This window comes from Grammomys surdaster, unplaced genomic scaffold (genome assembly GCF_004785775.1).
Source record: "Grammomys surdaster isolate TR1022 unplaced genomic scaffold, NIH_TR_1.0 241, whole genome shotgun sequence".
Lineage (NCBI taxonomy): Eukaryota > Metazoa > Chordata > Mammalia > Rodentia > Muridae > Grammomys > Grammomys surdaster.
The window spans coordinates 5,263,293-5,283,834 of record NW_021604686.1 but is presented as its reverse complement, the minus strand read 5'-3'; the positions used below and the strand labels follow the sequence as shown (position 1 = coordinate 5,283,834).

Here is a 20,542-nt window from a genome sequence, read left to right as displayed (position 1 = left end):
ACACACACACACACACACACACACACACACACACACAGAGAGAGAGAGAGAGAGAGAGAGAGAGAGAGAGAGAGAGAGAGAGAGAGATTTTTTAGCATCTCTCCTCCGTCTTTAGGGACCGTAAAGGATTTTTGGAGACGTTCTCACACTGATCTATAACCTTCAGTATCCTCTCAGGGATACGATTTTTTTTCAAAGTCCCCACAGAGGAGATGCCGTCACTCAGCCTTCTCGAAGGGTACCATTTGGAAGTGGCCTTCACCCTCTGTTCCTCATCTCTGAGGAAGCTACTTAATGATGCATAAAACGAATTATTATAAAATAAGGCGGACTCTGCACGGCAGCTGCTCACAATGTGGAAAATCACAATTTTTCATGGCCTGTTTTCTTTGAAAATGTGTGCCCTTTCCCTATCCTTAATGTGTTCTGTATATGTAAAATAAATACTCCTCACAGCAGGACCCTGGCTCGGAGGCCTTAAAACCTAATAAAAGAGTCCTGTAGTTTAATGGTCCTTAAATGCTCAACATCTTTTTCACTTAATGTAAAATCCATCTGATCTAATAGCCGTGACTGAATTATAGATATATAATTTTTTTCTATTAAATGTTAATCTTCTGACTTGGCGCAGCAATAGACCCTCTAAATTATTAAGAAGGCAATAACCTCTCTAAACTCTTTTCAGACTTCAGGATATTCCCAGGTCTGCTATCATAAAAAAATAAATCTGCAAACCTGCATGCAATAAATAAGAATCGCGCCTATTATTTTGATAGCAAATAACAATTATGGAGATGTTGTTTTCTTGCTGTCTCCTCCTCCGTTTTGTTAAATATAAATTCATGTATACATATGAGTATGTATATGTATATATGTGGCTAAATCACATGTCTATATAACTAGGGTAGCAGGCTTGAAGAACCCTCCCTTTTTTCACTCACATATGACATTTTTGTTATCTTCCTTTGGCTGGATCCATTCGCTGGCGATGTTTGATCAAGCAGGAATAAATAGTGAAAATACACTGTAATCCATAAGGATGCCACATGCCCAATTATGCTAACCGTAGCCCTGCCATGCCTCGGGAGGTTTGTGGGAGGTCATCTCTGTCCTGGATTCATGCTTTTATTTTAAAAAAATCTATATAGTCACTTATGGCAAAGGTATGTGCAGGGTCAGGGAGCTGTTCTGTGGGTACTACCTGACACCTTAACACCCCTCTACTCGGCCCTGCCAAACATTCCTCTAGGCCAGTCCCGGTAACACTGCAGGCTGGTTACCAACCTTTAACACATGAGTTTGAGGGAACATTTAAGATACAACTCATAACAAAACTATACTAACTTCTCCTGAAATTTTAGAACAATTATAGATACACCCAGTGGTTACTCACTGCAGGAATATTTCGTTTTAAGAGATAACATAGGGGCTTGGGGTGTGTAGTGTAGGACGCATGCCCCATGTTTATAAGTGTGTGGAGGCCAGAGGACAGCCTGTGGGGGAATGGGTTCTCTCCTTCTACCGAATGGGTTCCAGGGTTCATCGTAAGCACCTTCGCCCAGTGAGCCATCTCACCAGCCCAATCTTTAAAATTTTACTTTCTGTATGTGTATCTTTACATATGTATGTGTACCATGTGCATGCCTGGAGCCTTCAGAGACCAAAAGAGGGTACTGGATACCCTGTGACAGGAGTCGAGTGGAATAGTCTAGAACCCAGCCACTTCCCCAGCCCCCATTGGCTCAATTTTAATAGATAATTCTTAATATTGACAGTAAGAATGAGCTTGCCCAATGAGTAGGATCAAACAAACAAACAAATAAACAAAAAAAACCCTAAGGACTGGAGACTAAAAGATCACACCCCTGTTAGAATCATCAGGGATGTCAGGCTGGAGAGATGGCTCTGTGGTTAAGAGCACTGGCTGCTCTCCCAGAGGTACTGAGTTCAACTCCCAGCAAGCACCTAGAGGCTCACAACCATCTGTAATGGGATCTGATGTCCTCTTCTGGTGTGTCTGAAAGCAGCTACAGTGTACTGATACAAATAAAATAAATACTTAAAAAAAAAAAAAGAATTCAGTGACTCTCCCAGAGAACTTGCAGATCCTTAGATGACAACTGGTCACTTCAGGTCTCACAGTCCTTCTGAACATAAACCAGGAAAATGAGTGTCCATGACCTACGTTCTACCGACTTCTAACTAAAAGCTATTCATCACCAATGCTTTAAATGTGATCTCAACCTGGCATGTCCAGGTGGCATGTCCAGGTGAGGGGGTGACAACAGGATTGGCCTAAGAGGGTCTCAGACAGCCGACCAGAGTAAGCATCATCTTCCATATCTGGAACCCTGTCAGTTTTTACTCCAAATTCTCCAAAGATAAGAAATGGACAACTTAACTTTCAAGTCTTCTATAAGCATGCTCAAAGGAATTCTAAAGAAAAGAGTTTTTGACAGGTGAAGACAAAATGCAGGGGACGGACACACGTGCTGATCTTGCAGGGGACTCCAGCTGTTCCCAGAACTTGTGTCAAGAGGCTCATAACCACCTGTCACTCCAGCTCTGGGGAATCTGATGCTCTCTTCTGGCCTTCATGGGCACTGCACTCATGTGCACATACACAAAATTAAAAAAAAAATTTAAAACACAAATAAAATATACATAAGGTTACTTCCTCAACTACCAAGGAGAACACTAGACTGTTGGACTTCAATACATGGCCCCAGAATCTTAAAAACAAAATGTAGGACAAATGACAACACTAAAGAACTTAAGGAAGCAGATGTCCCTTTATGTGCCTGCCTCAAGAATTCAAAGTAAATCAATCAAACTTTTCATCATTTATACACTGAAGAAATGTGGAATGCACTGACTTATAAAGAATGAAGTCATGCCACTTGCAGGGAAATGCAGGTGACTGAGGTCACTAGGTTAAGCTATTAGGTCAGTCTCAGAAAGACAGATAGTACCTGTTTCCTCTCAACTGTGGTTCTCGGACTTTACAGAGACATAAGATCATAGGTGTTCAGATGACCCAAAAGCAGAAATCACATTATACAGGGAACAAGGGAGACGGATGGGGGTCCGGTATCAGGGTATGGACTGAGTATGCTTAAAATTCATTATGTGCTGGCATGGAAGTGCCCTTATGTAACGCTGTATTAAAACATGCTTTCTCAAAAAAGAAATATGATGGCATACCCCTGGTGTGAGTGGTGATTTTTCCAACTGTGTTCTATAAAAATAGGAAAAAACAAAAAACCTTGGTTCAGAATGCTCAAGGATTATTAAGGCACAGTTTGCAATGTTAGAAAACCCAGGGGCTGGGAAGATGGCTCAGTGAGTACAGCATGTGTCATGCATGTGTCATGCATGTGTCATGCATGTGTCATACATGTGTCAAGAGCAGAGTTTAGATTCCCCAGAACCAACTTCTAAAAGCCAGACAGGCAATAACGGCCACCTATAACTCCAGCACCAAGGAGTCAGAGACAGGGAATCCTCAGAGCAAGCTGGCTCACTAATCCAGCTGATTCTCAAGCTCTGGGTTCAATTGAGAGTCCCTGCTTCAATAAATGAAGTGGTAAGCGATAGAAAAAAAATACTCAACATCAACTTAGAGACTCTACATGTGCACATACGTGTGCACACACACATACACACACACACTCATACATAAAACATACATATACACCACACACAAGCTCAGCTGAAAAGATCTGTTTGTGTAATTACTTGCTAACTGTCAAATTAGAGATTTTTAGTGTGAACAAAATATTAATCAAAATAAAGATATAAATTTTCCTTAGTAAGATGTAGTTAGTAGAAATAGCTTGTTGGAGAATTTACCACCAATATATCCTATTCCACTATCTTCTGTCTGTCTGTATTCTGGAAGCATTACTATACTGAGGTACTGTTGTCTAAAACTTCAAGATGTTTCCCCAAATCAATTGTCTAATGCTAATTTTGGAAGAAACTTGTGTCTCCTGTTATTAATCCCGTTCGGAAGATGTTCCTATAGCCTGAGACATTTGGAGGATGCATGTAGAACGAGGGCTTGATTACAACAGTCTCGAATGTCAAAGCGCCTGTTCTCATTTCAAAGACAACGGCGAGACAAATCAGCCTCCGTAAGGAAAGGTTAAAGGGCTGCTGTGGAGACCAGGAGGCAAAGCTTCTTACTGATTCCTCAGCTGTCCCGTCCCCACCCGTTCCTGAGCTGTGTAAACTAGCACTGCCAAAACATATATGAGAAGAAATCTACTTTAAGAGGTGTTAACGTAAGAAGGAGAACAAAGGCAACACACTTGTTAGACTGCTCAATAGGGATGCACTTGGCCAGCCACACAATCCGCTCCTGCAAAGCAAGCAAGGCTTAAGAATCACAGGAAGAGAAGTCATTTGTGTTTGTTAGTATGTGTGCACACATGCGTGGCCGGAGGCTGGTATCTGGCATCTTTAGTCAACTTCTCCCCCATCTCATTTTTTTTGAGACAGGGTCTCTCCCTGAACCTGCAGCTGACTGATTTGGCTAGACTGGCCAGCCAGCAAGGCTCAGAGAAGTCTGCTGTGTCTGCCTCCTCAGCACTGGGATTACAGGTTCAAATAATTACAGATTACAGCGCTGTTACATTTCGGTTGGGAATCTGGGTCCTGGGGATTGAGCTCAGGTTCTCATGCTTGCCTAGAAATCACTTTCCTTACTGAGCCGTCTCTTCAGACCCTGGAAGGTCTTTTGATTCATTTAAAAGTAGCTATCTATAGTGGGATATTTTCCCCCGCAACATTTACCATAAACTTGGTCATTTGGGAGGAGCTAATGTGGGAGGAGTAAGGAGAGGGAGAGGAGAGGAAGAGGAGGAACTAGGGGAGGAGAGATGTAGGAGCCACGGAGGACCACACATGTATGGAGAGCAGTCCTGGGTAACAACTTATATCATAAGGTTAGATATTGGGACATACCTCTAATTGTGTGGGCATCTTGTTAACTGAGCATTACCAAACATATAAAGCCTTTGGATAATCTTTAAGCATTAGAGTCTCATTTCTACTGGGTACCGTGTGGATGGTGGGATAGTCTGGGCTCAGCCCAGCCTTGTGGAGACAGCATGGTAGATTGGCAGAGCCATCTCCCACACTGGTGTCTCGTGGGTGGCAGGGCTGGTGTTTCTGGCTGTCCGTTTCTAGCTGTGGCGCACACGTGGCCTCTGGCCACAGAACATGGTGGCAGAGCTAAGCAGAGCCACTGCTTAGATAGTCGGCCAAAGAAATAGCCTTGATTAAAATATTACTTTAACAGCTATCAACGAACGTAAGTTCTCCGAAATCAATATTTCAACACCATTTTAGCCTAAACTCCTTTTTATATGGACCCATTCAAATGGCTCATATTTTAACAGGGGCTCAACTATTTTTTAAAATGTAGTTTTAAAAAGTATAGTTACAGGGCATGGTGGTGCAAGAGGCAGAAGCAGGGGAGTTCCGGGATGGCCAGGGCTATATAGACAAACCCTGTCTCAAAGACAAAACACAAAACAAAAAGAAATAAAAATTAAAAGTACAAATAAAAAAGCTATAGTCGAGGCAAGGCAAGGCACATGCTGTTTGTCACTGTGTGGGATGAATGTACATAGAATATCAGCTTTGAATTCCAGTGGAGAACTCAGCAACCCACTTGTCTCAGAAAAATGAAATTCAACAATGGAACAAAATATCATTTATTTTACTGACACTATCAGAGTGTGGCTCAGAAGAGCCACAGAGTTGCACCCAGAATGCACAGCACCAGCAGGACAGGCCCCAAGTCAGCTGACGCTAGCACACGAGGCCTTGTCGCATCTGTATGATCTGCAGTAAGGCCGCCTGCACGTCTTCATCCATGTGACCCTGGAGGGAAGGAAGAGGGCACGTGTCATGTTTACTGAACTGCAAAGGTGAGACCTTTATCCTAGGGCACACCTCATTATTGTAAGAATTCCCCGGAAGAGCTCTACCAGGGAAATGGAGGCATCAGGTCACAAGGAGTATGTACACAGGAGGGGCTTGTAACACTTACGACCAGTAAACTAATGGGCAGCAATGGCCTCTGCGGTGCATACTACAAACAGTAAGCTACATGAACATTTCCCATGGCTATTGTGGAGTGTGTGTGTGTGTGTGTATGTGTGTGTATGTGTGTGTGCGTGTGCGTGTGTGTGTGTGCATGTGTGTGTGTATACCCTCAAGCATTCTCTTCCTTCTATATGAGGCAGTCTGTCACTTGAAACCAGAGCTTGCCATTTGCCTGGTGAGTATCCCTACCCAGCTAGCCCCAGGCCTGACAGCTGGGCTTAGAGACAGCCTGCCACAACTGCTCAGCAGTTTCTTGGTACTGGGGATCTGAACTCTGGTCCTCAAGCTTGTAGGAAAAGTGCTTTGCCCACTCAGCCATCTCCCTGCCTTGCCCCTTTGAGGAGAGAAGCAACTGAGGAAAAATAATTCCCATACTTATAATGTTATGTCATCAGGATGACACGTCCCTGCAGTGTCTTCACTCAGCGCCATGGCGACCGTTCTCCAGAGCCAGGCAACTGTCCATTTTTATATAATATCCACTGTACAGACATATTATATTTCCTTGCCTCTTCCCTAATGTCAGACATTTCATACATACATACACATACATGCATCTTTATAACCAGGCACTTGGAGAAGTAGTAGCTGGCTCAAGAGTCAGACACAGCACTGGGTGTACAGTGACCAACTATAATGCCAGCACTCAGGAAATGGAGGCAAGAAGATCAGGAAGGAATTCAAGGGCTGCCTGGACTACGTGAGACCAGGCTCAAAAAACCAAGACACAGTAACAAAAAGCCAGCTCAATATCTGAATTTTCAAAGGACAACAACATTTTCCTTATTAGAAATAACAATTTACACTTCCACCCAATGGGGTATAAAAGACCCATTTTCCAAACACTTGGCCGAAACTATCCATAATGAAAGGTACCTCTTATATATGGGCATCTCTCCTGTTGCGAAGTTGAGTGTGTAAGTCACTTATATTTTAAAAGAAACCATTTAAACATTTTAAAGTAGGAGCTGGAGAGATGGCTCAGTGCGTAAGAGTGGTAGCTCTGAAATCGGAAGCCCTGGGTTTGAATTCCCAGCATCCCCCCCCTGGGCAAAGCTGTATGAGCCTGTAACCCAGCACTGCAGAGTGGAGACAAGTGCATCCCAAGAGCTCTCTGGGTGACCAGCCTAGCTGAACTGTGAGCTTCAGGGACACAGCATGTCTCAGGAGGCAATAAGGAAGAGAACAGAGTAAGGAAGACAATGTCCTATCCTGGTCTCCATGTGCACCTGCATACGCATGTGTGTGCAACACACATTCACACACTCGTACACAGATACACGCGCACACACACACACACACACGCTTTTAAGTAGCAGGGTTAAGCAGATGCAAATCTGTGGCAGGCTTACACGCTTCTGCTACCTTCTTTATTATTAATTTATTACCGGAGCATCTGAATAGGTTTTGGCAGGACACGTCTATGAATATAAAAAGTTTTGCCTCCCAAATCTGTTTTTACAGCAGCAGGGTGTTTAAATTTCAAATGTTAGCCACAGTTGACTAAACTGGATCCGTAGTTAACTGCACGATGCCAGACGGCAAGCCGTCCTCAGATGCCAAGCGCTGCTGTTGCTTCATTAGGGCTCAGCAGAAACCCATTTTAGGTTTCAGAAGGGCGCACGACACAAAGCAGAAAGGTCTCACAAGTTGTCATGGTGTTTTACTCGCCCCCCTCTGGCCAAGACTAAACTGTTTCCCATCCTTTCTAGTATCGAGTTTCCATTTATTTGTGTGTCTGTGTGTGTATAAAAGCGTACATGTGTGTGCGTGCACAGGTGTGTGTGCATGTGCAAGTGTGCAAAAGACATCAGGTGCCCTGCTTTACCACTCCCTGCCCTATTCCCTGAGACGGCATCTCTCACTGACCCTAACGCTGGGTTGGTGGCAAGTCTCAGCAATCCTCTTGTCTCTAACGCCCTGGGAGCTGGGTTCACAGGCACTCAGGCAGCCATGCCTGTGTCTTTCCGTGGGTTCTGGGATCAGAACCCAGGTCCCCATGTTTGGCAGCAAGTGTGTTTAACCCACTGAGCCATCTCTGCAGCCTGATCTGTGTTCTATCCTCTCATAAACGTCCTGTCCTGTTGCCCACTGACAGCTCTAATACTTGAGATAATCTTTCCGAGCTCAGCAAATGTCCTCCCTGCTCAGAGGGCAGCCGGGAGCATCCTTCTTGCCGTCGCTCTTTTTAGAACTCCCTCCAGCCCTAGAGGAAAAGTGGACTACTGATTTTAAGAATCTGATGTCAGAAAGTACGTTTACTATTTAATTGAGCTCTCTCTTTTTTTTTTTTAAATTATGTTTCTTTGAAATTTGTTCTCTTCCCCCCTTGCTCCTGTTTCATTTTACCAGCACAGTGTGGCTAACACATCTCGAATCCAAATAACTTCTAGTATCTCTCACCCGCGATTCCAACACTGTCTCTTTGAGTACGTCTTCCTGCGCAATCTATTCTGAGACCGCGGGACACTATTCACATGGCTGCCACGGAGCAGAAACAATCCATCTCTCACTCCCTAAACATTTTCTTAGCATATTTCTTTTACAGGCCTTCTCAGGACAACACAAAAGAAGAGGATTTACAATCTTCCGCTTCACCGAGTTTAAGGCTCTATAAGTAAATAACCAATTATAATAGACCAATTTTCCCTCAAATTCTTACAAGTCTGTGCATACCCCCTTTGCCCTTTTCTGACTTTTCAAATGTTCTCTCCTTCAAAGAACACCCCCCCCCCGCCAAAACCACCAGGAAACATATGCAGCCCCCTCTACTCACTCCCCCCTCACTACCCACCCCCCACCCTCCCACCCCCGCTGACAGCCACGTGTGATGTCAAGGCATTATCCCAGCTAGCGACACTGTTAACGTGAGCTGCCATCATGTGTTGCCAAACTGTCTCGCGGATGAGTGGCAAGCAGATGGAGACAACACTAAATTTAAGATGTTGTGTTGCTGTGTAGCTTTGTAAATTGTTCTGGGAGATATGCAAGCCATGATTAAAAGAAACACAATTATTTTTAAATAAGCATATGGGCTAGAGCAACTTCAAATGTCAATTACATGCATGTAAGTTTATTCGAAAAATAAAAACAGTATTTTATTTTTCCCTAAAATGAATAGTCTTTTCCAGAGACACAGCTGTTCCTACCTGTGCGGCACTTAGGAGGTGTGTCCGGTAGATAGTGATGACTTCCTGGTGCTGTCTGTCAGCATCCTAGAGCCGTGGGAAGGTAGAAAGAGGAGAATGTTAGCAGCATGTGTGCAAGAACAGGAAACTCGAAGCAGTGAGTGTGAGACGTCCTGCTGCAGACTGGCAGGTTATTAAAGGCCTCCGGCCACCCTTAGAACAGAAGGGCAGATGCTGAATTACACACGATGGAGATGGTTTAAGGTTTTCCCTATGACATTTTCATGTTCCCGGAAAAGCAAAGCCATTTACCCCAAGTTTCAGGGGATCACTGTGTGTGTCTGTGTGTCTGGGTGTGTCTGTGTGTGTCTGTGTCTATGCAGAGCCCACAGAGGCCAAAGGCATCAGATTCCCTGAAGCAGAGTTATGGGTTGCCGTGAGCTGCCCAGTGTGGGCAGTAGGAAGTGAGCTTGAGTTCTCTGCAAGAGCAATATATACTTCTAACGGCTGCTCCATCTCTCAAGGCCAGGTCTTAAAAATAAAAAACAAAAACAACAAAAGGTTTTGTTGTTGTTGCTATTATTATCATGGATACTGTTTTAGTGTAGGAGGACATGACTGGGAATGGGGATGCATACGGACACACACTCACACACACACACACTCACACTCACACACACTCACTCACACTCACTCACACACACTCACACACATTCACACACACTCACTCACACACACTCACACACACACACACACAGAAACTTAAAATAATAAAAATAAATATTTATTAAAAGACATGGCTTTTGCTATTTGGACTCTGAGGCTGATAAGCTTGGATTCTCTCTCAGACATAAGGAGGCGTCCGTCCTCCTGGAGTCTTTGAGCCAGCATTGACAAAAGGGAAGAGCCAGCTCAGTCCTAGACTCATAGAACGTGACCCTAGAGGGAGGTCTCCCCTCCCACCCCACCTTTAAGCAGCTTCCTCGGTTGTCTGTCGGGCTTGCGCTTGCACACGAAGTGCTGTTCCCTACTGTGTCACCTCCCAGACCCTCTGCTCTTGATGCTGCCCACTGGTGTGCACTACTGCGCCCAGGAGGCCTGCCTTTTGTCACCCCCGGTCATGGTGGCTAACTCCCACCTCTGCGGATCTTTTCACACTATTTCTGTGGCCGAGAAGATCCTCTACCCCCCTTTCACCCACCAAAATGCTTTACACACTCAGGCCAAGTTCTTCCTTCTTCTTCAGAACCAGTTCCCTTCCTGGGAAATGGCTGTTTGAATGTGACCCAGACTCTGCGTGTTAGAAATAGTTCCCAGTCACCACCACCCATAGGTAAGAGGTGATTAGATCCAATATTGATAACAACATTGTTAAAGTCATCACTGAAGGCTTCTTCCTGCCAGAACGGGATCCGTATGAGCACTGAGCTTGGCCCCTCTTGATCTTGCCTTCCTGTGTGATAGCTTCCGCCATGTTGTGACACAGCCAGGTTTTCACCAGATGCAACCCCTCCAGAGCCAGGAGCCTAGGAATTCTCCTTAAACTACCCCGCTCTGCAGAACCATAATGGAGGCACAGTTCAGAGAGAAAACAAAAGGATGCTTATTGGAGTGGCATACACTAGCCATCAAATAAATGACACTATCATAGTGTAAGTAGTGGTAACATTAACCAAAGATAACACATGAGTGTGAAGTCAGCTTCAAATGCATTCCAACTCCATGGAAGCTACACGCACACACTCACACACACATAACATACATATACTCACACATACACTCACACATACACACATACTCTTGGATACATAGACACATAGCACTTGAAGTCACACATAAACAATCATACACAGCAGACACACTCACACACTCATAAACACATTCACACACTCACACTCAAATATACCCACAAATACAAAATCATGGACACATATACATATAACACACTCACATACACGATACACCCACACACTCTCATACATTCACACACACAAATACACACATACTCATGGACACATACACACACTCATGGATACATACACATATAACACTCATACTCACACACAGACACACTCACACAGACACACACTCATGGACACATGCATATAAAACACACACAGATATACCCACTCACACACACACTCACACATTCACACACACTCTCACACACATTCACACACACTCACACACTCACACACTCTCATATATTCACACGCTCATGCACACACACTCACAAACTCACACACACACACTCACACACACTCACTCACATGCTCACGCACACACACTTGCTCACTCCGCCGGCCCCACCCCGCAGCGTCCAGACACTCACAGCCAGCTGCTGCTGCAGATCCCTCACTCGCTGCTGTAGAGTGTCCACCAGCTGGCTCTGCCGCTTGGTGGAGCTGCCGCTGCTGTAGGTGAGCTGAGAGAGGCCGTTGAGCGCCTGCTTTAGTCTCTCGACATCGTTCAGAAGTTCAGTTATCTTTTGAGAGACAGGGAGAAATTGTAGGAAAACATGCACCCACAGAGAGTGTGTGCGGATGAAAACCCTCACACAGAAATCACTCCTCACTTGAGACACGAACTTTAAAACAGTGGGTAGGATGCTGCCAAGACTCTACCAACGGAATACACAGCATACTATTCGTTCAATTTCTTGTACTGAATTCCAGGAAATTTCTTCCAAAGACAACACCAAATTGAGGATAAGCATCATGAATGTCCTAAGGCTGGAGCACCAGTTTCGTTTTCTCCGAGCACGAAAGGGCCTCTGATGTTTTGAACACTGGACAGGGGTTTTATTACATGGAGTGTGAAAACTTGGTTCGTGTGTACACAGGACTGACTCGTGTGCTTTCTTCTCATCAAGGGTTGTATTATTTATTCAAACAAGCTTTTTTTTTTTTATCTATCTACTTTTGTGTCTGTGTGTGTGCAGTGCCTACAGAGGCCAGCAGATGGCATCATGTTCTCTTCCCACGCCCACTCTCACCCCAAAACTGGAGTGACAGGTTGTTGTGAGCTGAACAAAACATCAGTGCTACGTCTTCTGGAAGAGCAGCCAGCGAGTGCTTTTAACTGCTAAGCCACCTCTGCAGTCCCAGGAGTTGCGCCGTTTAATAACTGGCAATGTGCGTGAGAAGATGCAGGAATTGGCTATGACAATGATGTGTTTCTGCGCCCTAACAACTTCGCACGTAAGCCGAGAGGCTTTGAGCGCTAGATCTTATGGGAAACCGTGCTGCTGGGGAAGGCTGAGGCTGCGTTTACTCATTCCAAATTTCCCCAGCGCATACAGGCCATTTCATTCATAATTACTCAGTGGACGTATTAAGCTGTGATCAGTCTTCATTTTTCATCTCCATGGTACAAACTAGACATCTAAGAGCTTCAAAAAATATTATTGTGTACCTATTCTGTAAAACTGGACCATAAGCAAGAAAACCAAGAGGGAAAGATAAATTAAAAATCCAGCTCCTAAAATGCTTTAATGTAACGAGTGGCAAAGCTAAAATGAACCTGCAGTCTGAGAGGAACTATTGGCTACAGGCTTGACTGGCCGCTGGGGACTGTGGGGTAAAGGTGAAGGGTTAAAGGTGCACAGGACACTGCAAAGCACCAAAAGGACCCAGCATCCCAGACCAGGTTTGTAGGGACGCCTGTGGGTGGAATGCACGGTGACTTGGGCTCGGTGTGAGTAGGGAGATGGAGTCTGGAAGCTCCCCAGGGACACTGGCTTCTGGCAGCCGGAAGCCCACAAGATTCTGGACTCCTCGCTACAAGAAAGTGAGCTTTAGTCTCCCCTTTGTCCCTAACCATCAGCTGAGGAAACCGACAGAAGAAATACCTTTGATTTTTGTCCTTTTTCAATTTACAATTTTGACACACCTGTAATCAAGCTGGAAGGGTGCTGCTTCATCATTGATGGCTTTGCAGACCTGACTGTGGGGTTCTACAATGAGGATCCCCAGCCCTGCACTAAGGTTTCCCCCACCCGGCCTCGCGGTCTGTGGCGCACCTACCTTATTATCCTTCGCTTCGATCTGCTTGGCGGACTCCTGTATCCTCTGCTGAAGTTCCATGACTGTCGTCAGGGACTTGTCGCATCGCTCCTTCTGATCCTCGATCTCCTGCTCCAGGCTGAGAGGAAGCAGCCCCTTCTCGTCTTTGGCAGAGAACTTCTCCTCACACACTTGGTCATACTTCCTGTTCAGACTGGCCAGTTTGTCATTTAAGTTGGAAATATGGGTCTCCAAATCACTCTTGGTGGCTTTGTATTTCGACATGTCAACCACCTCTCTGGTCTCTAAGCTCTTCAGCGCCTGCTTGGTGTTCTGAACCTCTGTCTGGAGTTTGGAGACTTCCTTGGTTTTCCTCTGGCTTTCCTCTTCCTTTTCTCTCAGGCTGGCTTTCATGATTCCGACCTCTCTCTCAAAGGCTTCCTTTAGCCGCAGGTGATCCGCCAGGGTCACAGAGGAGTTCTTCTGGTTCTCCAGCAGCTGCTGAAGCTGGCTCACCGTCTGCTGCTCTTTCTCCAGACATCTCTGTTTACCCCTCAGCTCCTCCTTTAGCTGCTCAATGGTGCCATTGAGAGATTTTTTTAGAGCCTCCACCTGCTCCAGGGGGACTGGCTGTTTTTGCAGAAGACTTTGGGCTGCAAGGATCTCGGAGGCCTGCTTGGCTTTTTCTTCTGCCAGCTTCTCTCTCTCACTCTTCACATCACTGTACTTTTGGGACAGGTCCTTCAGCTGCTTGCTGAGTTCTTCTGTCTTCCCGCTCAGTGCTCTCTCTGCTTCCCTGGCCTCTTCCACCAGAACGTTCCTGTCCTGCAGCTCCTTCTGAAGGGAAGCAAGGTCCTTCCTCAGCCTCTCATTCTCTTGCTTGCCTTTCTTGACCTCTTCATCCCTCACGCGACACGTGTGCGTCTGCTCTGACAACTGCTCTTTCAGCCCTTTCTCTGTGGCCTTGAACTTGCGCTCGCACTCTTCCAAGCGGGCGAGGGGCGCGTACTTCAGCTTGATGCAGTCTTGGATGGTGTCAAGCTCCTTTTTCTGGGCCTTAATTTCAGCATGCAGCGTGATGAGCTCCTCCTGGGCCTGGCGGTAGTCGGCCAGGATGGCAGTGTTGGCATCCTGCGCCTCCTTCAGGCTCTGGCTCACCGTGCTCATCTTTCTCGAGTGTTCCTCCAGGCTCACATAGTCAGCCTTCATCTGATTCTGAACGTTCTCCAGGTTCCTCCTCAATACCTCATTCTCGTCTCTTAGTTTTGAAAATTCCTGGCTCGTGTCGTCAAACCTTTTCTTCACATCCAATAAGGCTCTGTTGGTATTCTCCAATGTGCTGTTCAGGGAGGCCTTCACCTCCTCATGGGTTTTGGCAGGCACATACTGACTACTCAGAGTCTTTTTCAAGCTGGTGTTTTCGGACATAAGTGCACGTATTTTCTCCTGACCCTCACCACATTTTTTATTAAGCTCAGCCAGCTGCTTTTTCAGTTCCGCGATATTGGTTTTCAGACCCGTTAGCTCCTTTTCATGTTTTTCGGGAGCTACAAACACAGCTTCCAGGCGGCTGACATTCTTAGTCAACTTATCGTTCTCCGCCAGCAGTCTCTCGGCTTCCAGCTTCTTCTCCGTGTATCTCTGTGTGGCCTCCGAAAGCTTCTTATTCAAATCCTCCACGTTGACGTCATGTGACTTCTTCATCTCCTCGCTGACCCTTAGAGGCACGTAGCGCGTTTTCATCTCCACGGTGAGGCTGTGCACCTGCTGGCTGAGGACTCTGTTGTCTGCGTGCAGTTTTTCCACTTCTTTCTGTAGCGTCTGGTTTTTGAGGGTTAGCTCTGACACTTTCTTCCCCAGCTCTGCGGATTTCTGCTCCAACCTGCTCCTGAGCTGCTCGTGCTCCTCGGGTCGGATGTGCTGGGCCATAACGCTCTCCAGATCCCTCTTCAGCTGTCGAATTTCCCCCTGCGAGCTTTCATAGTCCCGCCCCACCTCCGCCAGCCTTTTCGCTTTCTCGTTGATGTCATTGGTTAACGAGTTCTTCATGCTTTCAAATTTCTCAGTGGGGACAGAAAGGGCCAGCTTGGCCCCCAGCTCCTTCAGCTGGCCCTCCAGCTCCGCGACCCTTCGGCCCTTCCTCTCCCGCTCAGCTTCCCACGTGCTGCATTCCTTCTGCAATCGCTTATTCTCTTCCACCAGTCTGCCCTCGTCTCTCCTGAGCTCTCCTACCAGCATCTCACTCTGTTTGATCTGGCTCCTCAGCTTTCCGACCTCTGCCGAGGCGCCTTCGTATTTGCCTTTCATGTCTTTCAGCTGCTCCCTCAGTTCCTCCAGGATGCGGTGGCTTCCCGTGGCCGCTTCATTGGTCAGGTGCTCTTTGAGGGCGAGGAAGTGGGTCTGCATTTGCTTGACTTTCCCTTCCGACTCGTACATCCTCTTCTGCACGTCTTTGAGGGCATCTTCCAGCTGCTTGATCTGTTCGTCCGAGTCCTCCTTGACCCTCTCGCACTCCAGGGCTAAGGCCTTGCACTCGGCGACCTTGTGAGCCAGTTCGTTCTGGAGCTTCAGTCGGTCCTGTTTCGCCGACTCACAGAAAGTTCGCATGGCGTCCAACTCTTTCTTTAAAACCTCATTTTCAGAGTATGAGGTCTGACTTGGTAAAGACAACTCCAGAGGCCTTAACATAGACCTGCTCTGCATATGTGGGGGTATGCCCGGTGATGTACACTGCCAAAAAAAAAAAAAATTAACCACAGAACTTAATGTTTCTGTAGTGACTTCTATCTCATTTGAGGGTTCCACACAGTATCTGCATCATCAATAATCAAAGAGTTTTCAGATTAGGAAAATGGTAGAGAGGGAAGGAGAAAAATAAAGGCTCAATTTTGGGTAAGAAAAACAATTCTGGGTAGGATTTCCTTATTACACTCAAAACATCTTGGGAATTCTTTGAAGTCAGTTTCTAAGGAAACTAGCTGTGGCTCCTGTGCTCAGTTCCCTTCTCCAGTCAGCATGCCCACGTTCACAGGAACACATGTTCTACCAGTACATGTTCAGCATTCCACATGTCATGGTATAGAATCTGCCCAGAACTTCAGGTTCTAAAGCAAGCCATCAGAACCCAAGTCAATACTGCATTTTAAATATGTCAGTAATTTCATGGAATTATATATTATTAGACTTTTATTTATTTGTTTGTTTCTTTGTTTTGTGAGGTACACATATACTAGGTAAGAGGACAAATTTAGAGCGGCACTTTTTGCCTTCCACCGTGTGGGTCCCAGGGTTTGAACTCAGGTCGTCGGGCTTGCAGGTGTGCACCTTTTCCAGCTAAGCCACCTGGCTGATCCACACACATCATTACATTTCTTTATTTTAAAGATATATTTATTCACTTTATGTATATGAGAACAGTGTAGCTGCCTTTAGACACACCAGAAGAGGGAACTGTATGCATTGCAGATGGCTGTGAGCCACCACGTGGTTGCTGGGAGTTGAACTCAGGACCTCTGGAAGAGCAGTCAGTGCTCTTAACCGCTGAGCCATCTCTCCAGCCCCATCATTAAATTTCTAATAAAATATATGTGACTTCTGAGCACCCTCACTGTTAACTCCAGTATAATGCTCTTTAAATTTTTAAAAATTCCACCCAAATAAGCCTGCCTTGTATGAGAACTGTCAGGAAAATGTCAATCAAGTCACAAAAAAGACATACACTTCCCTTCTAGCCGGAAGATAAGTAGAAATCTTAGCACATAATATAAAACTTGATGGATACCTTGTTCCCTCGAATAATTAATGCTGACGGAAAAGAAGCATAATTAAACTTCTGAGAGAGATAGCTCAACTCTCAGGGCATAGAATCATGAAAGACTTGATATAACTATTTTTACTTTCCCATCTAGCGACAATGTTTTTTATAAGTATTAGTTCATCAATAAATGCCCTGGGCCATGGGGACATCCTATTATTCAATGGGCAGGATTTCTTGTTTAAAGCTGCTTGTGTACATTAAAACTGCCTTGCTCTGAATCAAGGGAAAGAGATAGAAAGCGTTCCTAGCCTTGGTCTGCCTCTAGGCCGGCTCTGAGTTGTCTTTGCACTAACACTAGTAAAATGTGCCAAGAGACTGCATTACAGAGTCACACCTCCCGTGCCATTACACGTATTACGGTCAGATATTTATCCAGTCTTAACAAACACTCCGGTCACTCTCCCCACTGAAAACTCGTGGGTCTTCATCATACACTCTTTCACTATTACTCTTTTCTTAGTCTCAGTAGCTGAGGCTAGCCTCAAAAATCTCTGCATCTAAAGCTGTCCTCAGACTTCTGCTCTTCCTGTCCCCACCGCCCAAGTATTGACCTCACAGACATTTGCCAGCCCACCCAGGTTTCTACAGTGCTGGGGATGGGATCTAAGACTCGGTGCATGCTGGGTAGATAGGTAAGGAAATCAGCCAACATCCTACCACTTGGAAATTTTATTTTGAAATCTATTTTCAAAACAAAGGATAAATATTTAATTGCAAAGAAAAATACGTTTCAATGCCTGAGCTATTTTTGGATGATTCACACCTGCGCCCTTCCACATGGGTGCACGAGGAGAGTTAACATTCTGTGAGAAAGCTGGAGCTCAAAAAGGACACACAGAAATGTCAATCTCTTGTTTAAGACACTGCAAACAGCAGTGTCACCACAAACACAGGGCCCCAGACATAGCAACCTGTACTTTTATTAAACTAAAAAAGCAAAACCAACTTGGACCATAAAAACCTTATTCAGTGGTAACATACTTGGTAGTTATACAATGGTTTCTTCTTTTTAGACAGACCGAAATGCTTTCTTTAGAAAAAAAAATGTTTTGTTTTTCTTTTTAGACAGGGTCTCACTCTGTTCTGGGCTGGCCTGGAACTTGCTATATAGACCAGGTTTACCTTGAGCTCACAGAGATCCACCTACAAAGGCAACTGCTATCACATCTGGCTCCCTTTAGACAGGTTTAAGCTAAGTAACAAAAGTCTTACCTGTGAATCTGCTGTGTACATTTGACCTTGTTTATGAAGCATGTCTTCTTTTCCTAATTAAAACCAATAAATGATATTTTAAATAGTCATGCCAAAGTTGGCCTAGTGTAGGCTAAAAGTAGGTATAATTTTCTTGTCCTTTATGATATAATCAAAATAAAAGCAGTACAACATGAACCTGTTCTTGTTCTGAAGTAGGCGTATGCTTCCTTTCTCAGTAAAAGGGAAGTCCCTACAGTCTGCCTAGCAACAGGACCTAAGGCTGGTTTTTAGAAACACGTAAGACTGGGCTGGAGAGACGGCTCAGTGGTCAAGAGGATTTGCTATTCTTTATGAGTTCAATTTCCAACACTCATATCAAGCAGCTCACAACTGCCTGTAACGCCAGCTCCAGGGGACCTGTGCTCTCTTCTTGCCTTTGTGTGACTACTTATCCACACAGAGACACACATTTTAAAACAAAATACGTACTTTTAAAAAGAAGTCTGTAAGACTATTAGGTTAAATAGGCTACGCGATTACAATTAACTGAATATAGTAAGTCAAATTTACAGGTTAAACATTACTGTTGATCTTAATAGAGAAAGCGAAAGACAGGCTTTCCAGGGAAATTGTATCAAACCAGAGAATAAAACAATAGAGGAGACGAGTTATCAGTAACCCTAAAATAACAAATAAGTAATTGCTTATAAGCATGTGAAACATTTACCCACACTGAGATCAGTTTCTCCCCGTCAGAAAACTGTATTTGTTTCTTTCAATTAGAAAAAAAAAAAAAGTAAGTCCTGGGTTAAAGAGTTGGCTCAGTGGTTAAGAGAAGCAGCTGCTCTTTCAGAGGATCCAGGTTCAATTCCCAGCACCCCTATAGCTGCTCACAACTGTCTGGGTGTCATCTCTAGGGTCTCCAAAGCTTTCTTTTGGCCTCCAAGGGCACTGCATGCAGGGCCTCTGTGCCTGCCTGCCACATTTCACCTGGGGCCACAGTGCTCCTCTGAGCCTCCCCCTCCGTCTGCTGGGGTGTCACCTACAAACAGGCTGCTGACACTGCAAGATGCAGTGGCGGCATGTACAGGGAGGTCCAGCCACAGGCAAGCCATCCCCGTTTGCCCGGAACTCAACCCCATGCGTTCATACTTACGGTTACTCGAGTAACTTCCCGGTCCTGGATGATCACTCTGGAATCAGAAGTGTGAATTAAAACATTTTAGGTGTAGGCAGTCCCAATTTATCAAATGCGCTATCTATTTCAGTTCTAAAGGATTCCATTCTTGAAAATACCCTGGCACATGTCCGGTCTGGCCTGTTCCTCCCCCTGAGCCTACAAAGGACAGAGCGCTGGTGGCAGGGTCAGCTGGAGCAAACACTTCTCTAAGCACTCAAACTTAGCCAAGTGCTTCAAGGAAACACTGCTCGGTTTTGAATACAAGACTGAGTGTGAAATAACAGCGAGCCTGAAGCCTCCTTTCTGCTCCTGCTGTGCCTGGGAGGGAAGGACGGAAGTGGCCACAGGCAAGGCAGTGCGTAATTGGATTTCCTGCAACTGGAAATCCCACAGCTGGGATTGACTCTGGGGTATTGTAATCCATTTTTCTCAAGCTGTTGAGACGCAGGCTGTTGAGGTGCAGACACTGTTGTTGCCAAATTAAACCAGGGCAAAGGCCTGCACGTGGCAAAACACCAGTGGTGAGAAAAACGAACAGAGAGACGCCTCAGATACCCAGCATTGAGACCCACTTGGACTGTCCCTTTTCCTAGTGAGGGCGTCCAAAGACTACTGCAGGAGCGAAAACATTATACCCCAAGGGTCAGGGTGGGTCAGTCTCAATAGCTAACACCAACCTCCAGCTTGGGAGACCATGGCAAAACCAGCCCAGAGTGTTTAACCCCTAAATTAATATCACCCACAGTCCAGCGTTTCACCTCCACTAAATGCAGTGCTCCAAACGCAGGGAGAAGCGCGTGTGAGCTTTGGCCAGCTGTTGATTCCACATGGCATTTAATACCAGAGCCTGTAATCATCTACGGACTTACATGTGTGTGTGGGGGTGAGGGGCGAATGCAATACATACAGGAGTTTAAAACTTAACTTGGTTTTCTTGTCTTTTCTTAATTTCTCAATTACATCATAAACTAGCCCCACTCAAAAGTCCCCAGGTTTCCCTCAAATCTGAACAAGATAAACGCCTTCACACAATTTGTTTACACTCAGTCCATCAGAATACTGTGGCCACTCAGGTCAGCTCTGTGTGTCTACGGGTATTAAG

General features: G+C 45.4%; 1 protein-coding gene across 1 annotated transcript in view; it reads right to left on the bottom strand.

Annotated features, from left to right (window-relative positions):
• Positions 1 to 5,707: 5,707 nt before the first annotated feature.
• The window catches only part of Uaca (uveal autoantigen with coiled-coil domains and ankyrin repeats), an 89,287-nt gene continuing 74,452 nt past the window's right edge, over positions 5,708 to 20,542 (bottom strand). The window contains exons 14-19 of the mRNA XM_028774582.1: positions 19,417 to 19,453; positions 18,279 to 18,331; positions 13,271 to 15,979; positions 11,578 to 11,730; positions 9,267 to 9,332; positions 5,708 to 5,892 (exon numbers count right to left, since the gene is read on the bottom strand). Of these exons, the coding sequence (XP_028630415.1) occupies positions 5,821 to 5,892; positions 9,267 to 9,332; positions 11,578 to 11,730; positions 13,271 to 15,979; positions 18,279 to 18,331; positions 19,417 to 19,453 (3,090 nt within the window). The 3' untranslated portion in view covers positions 5,708 to 5,820. The remainder of the gene's footprint in view (positions 5,893 to 9,266; positions 9,333 to 11,577; positions 11,731 to 13,270; positions 15,980 to 18,278; positions 18,332 to 19,416; positions 19,454 to 20,542) is intronic.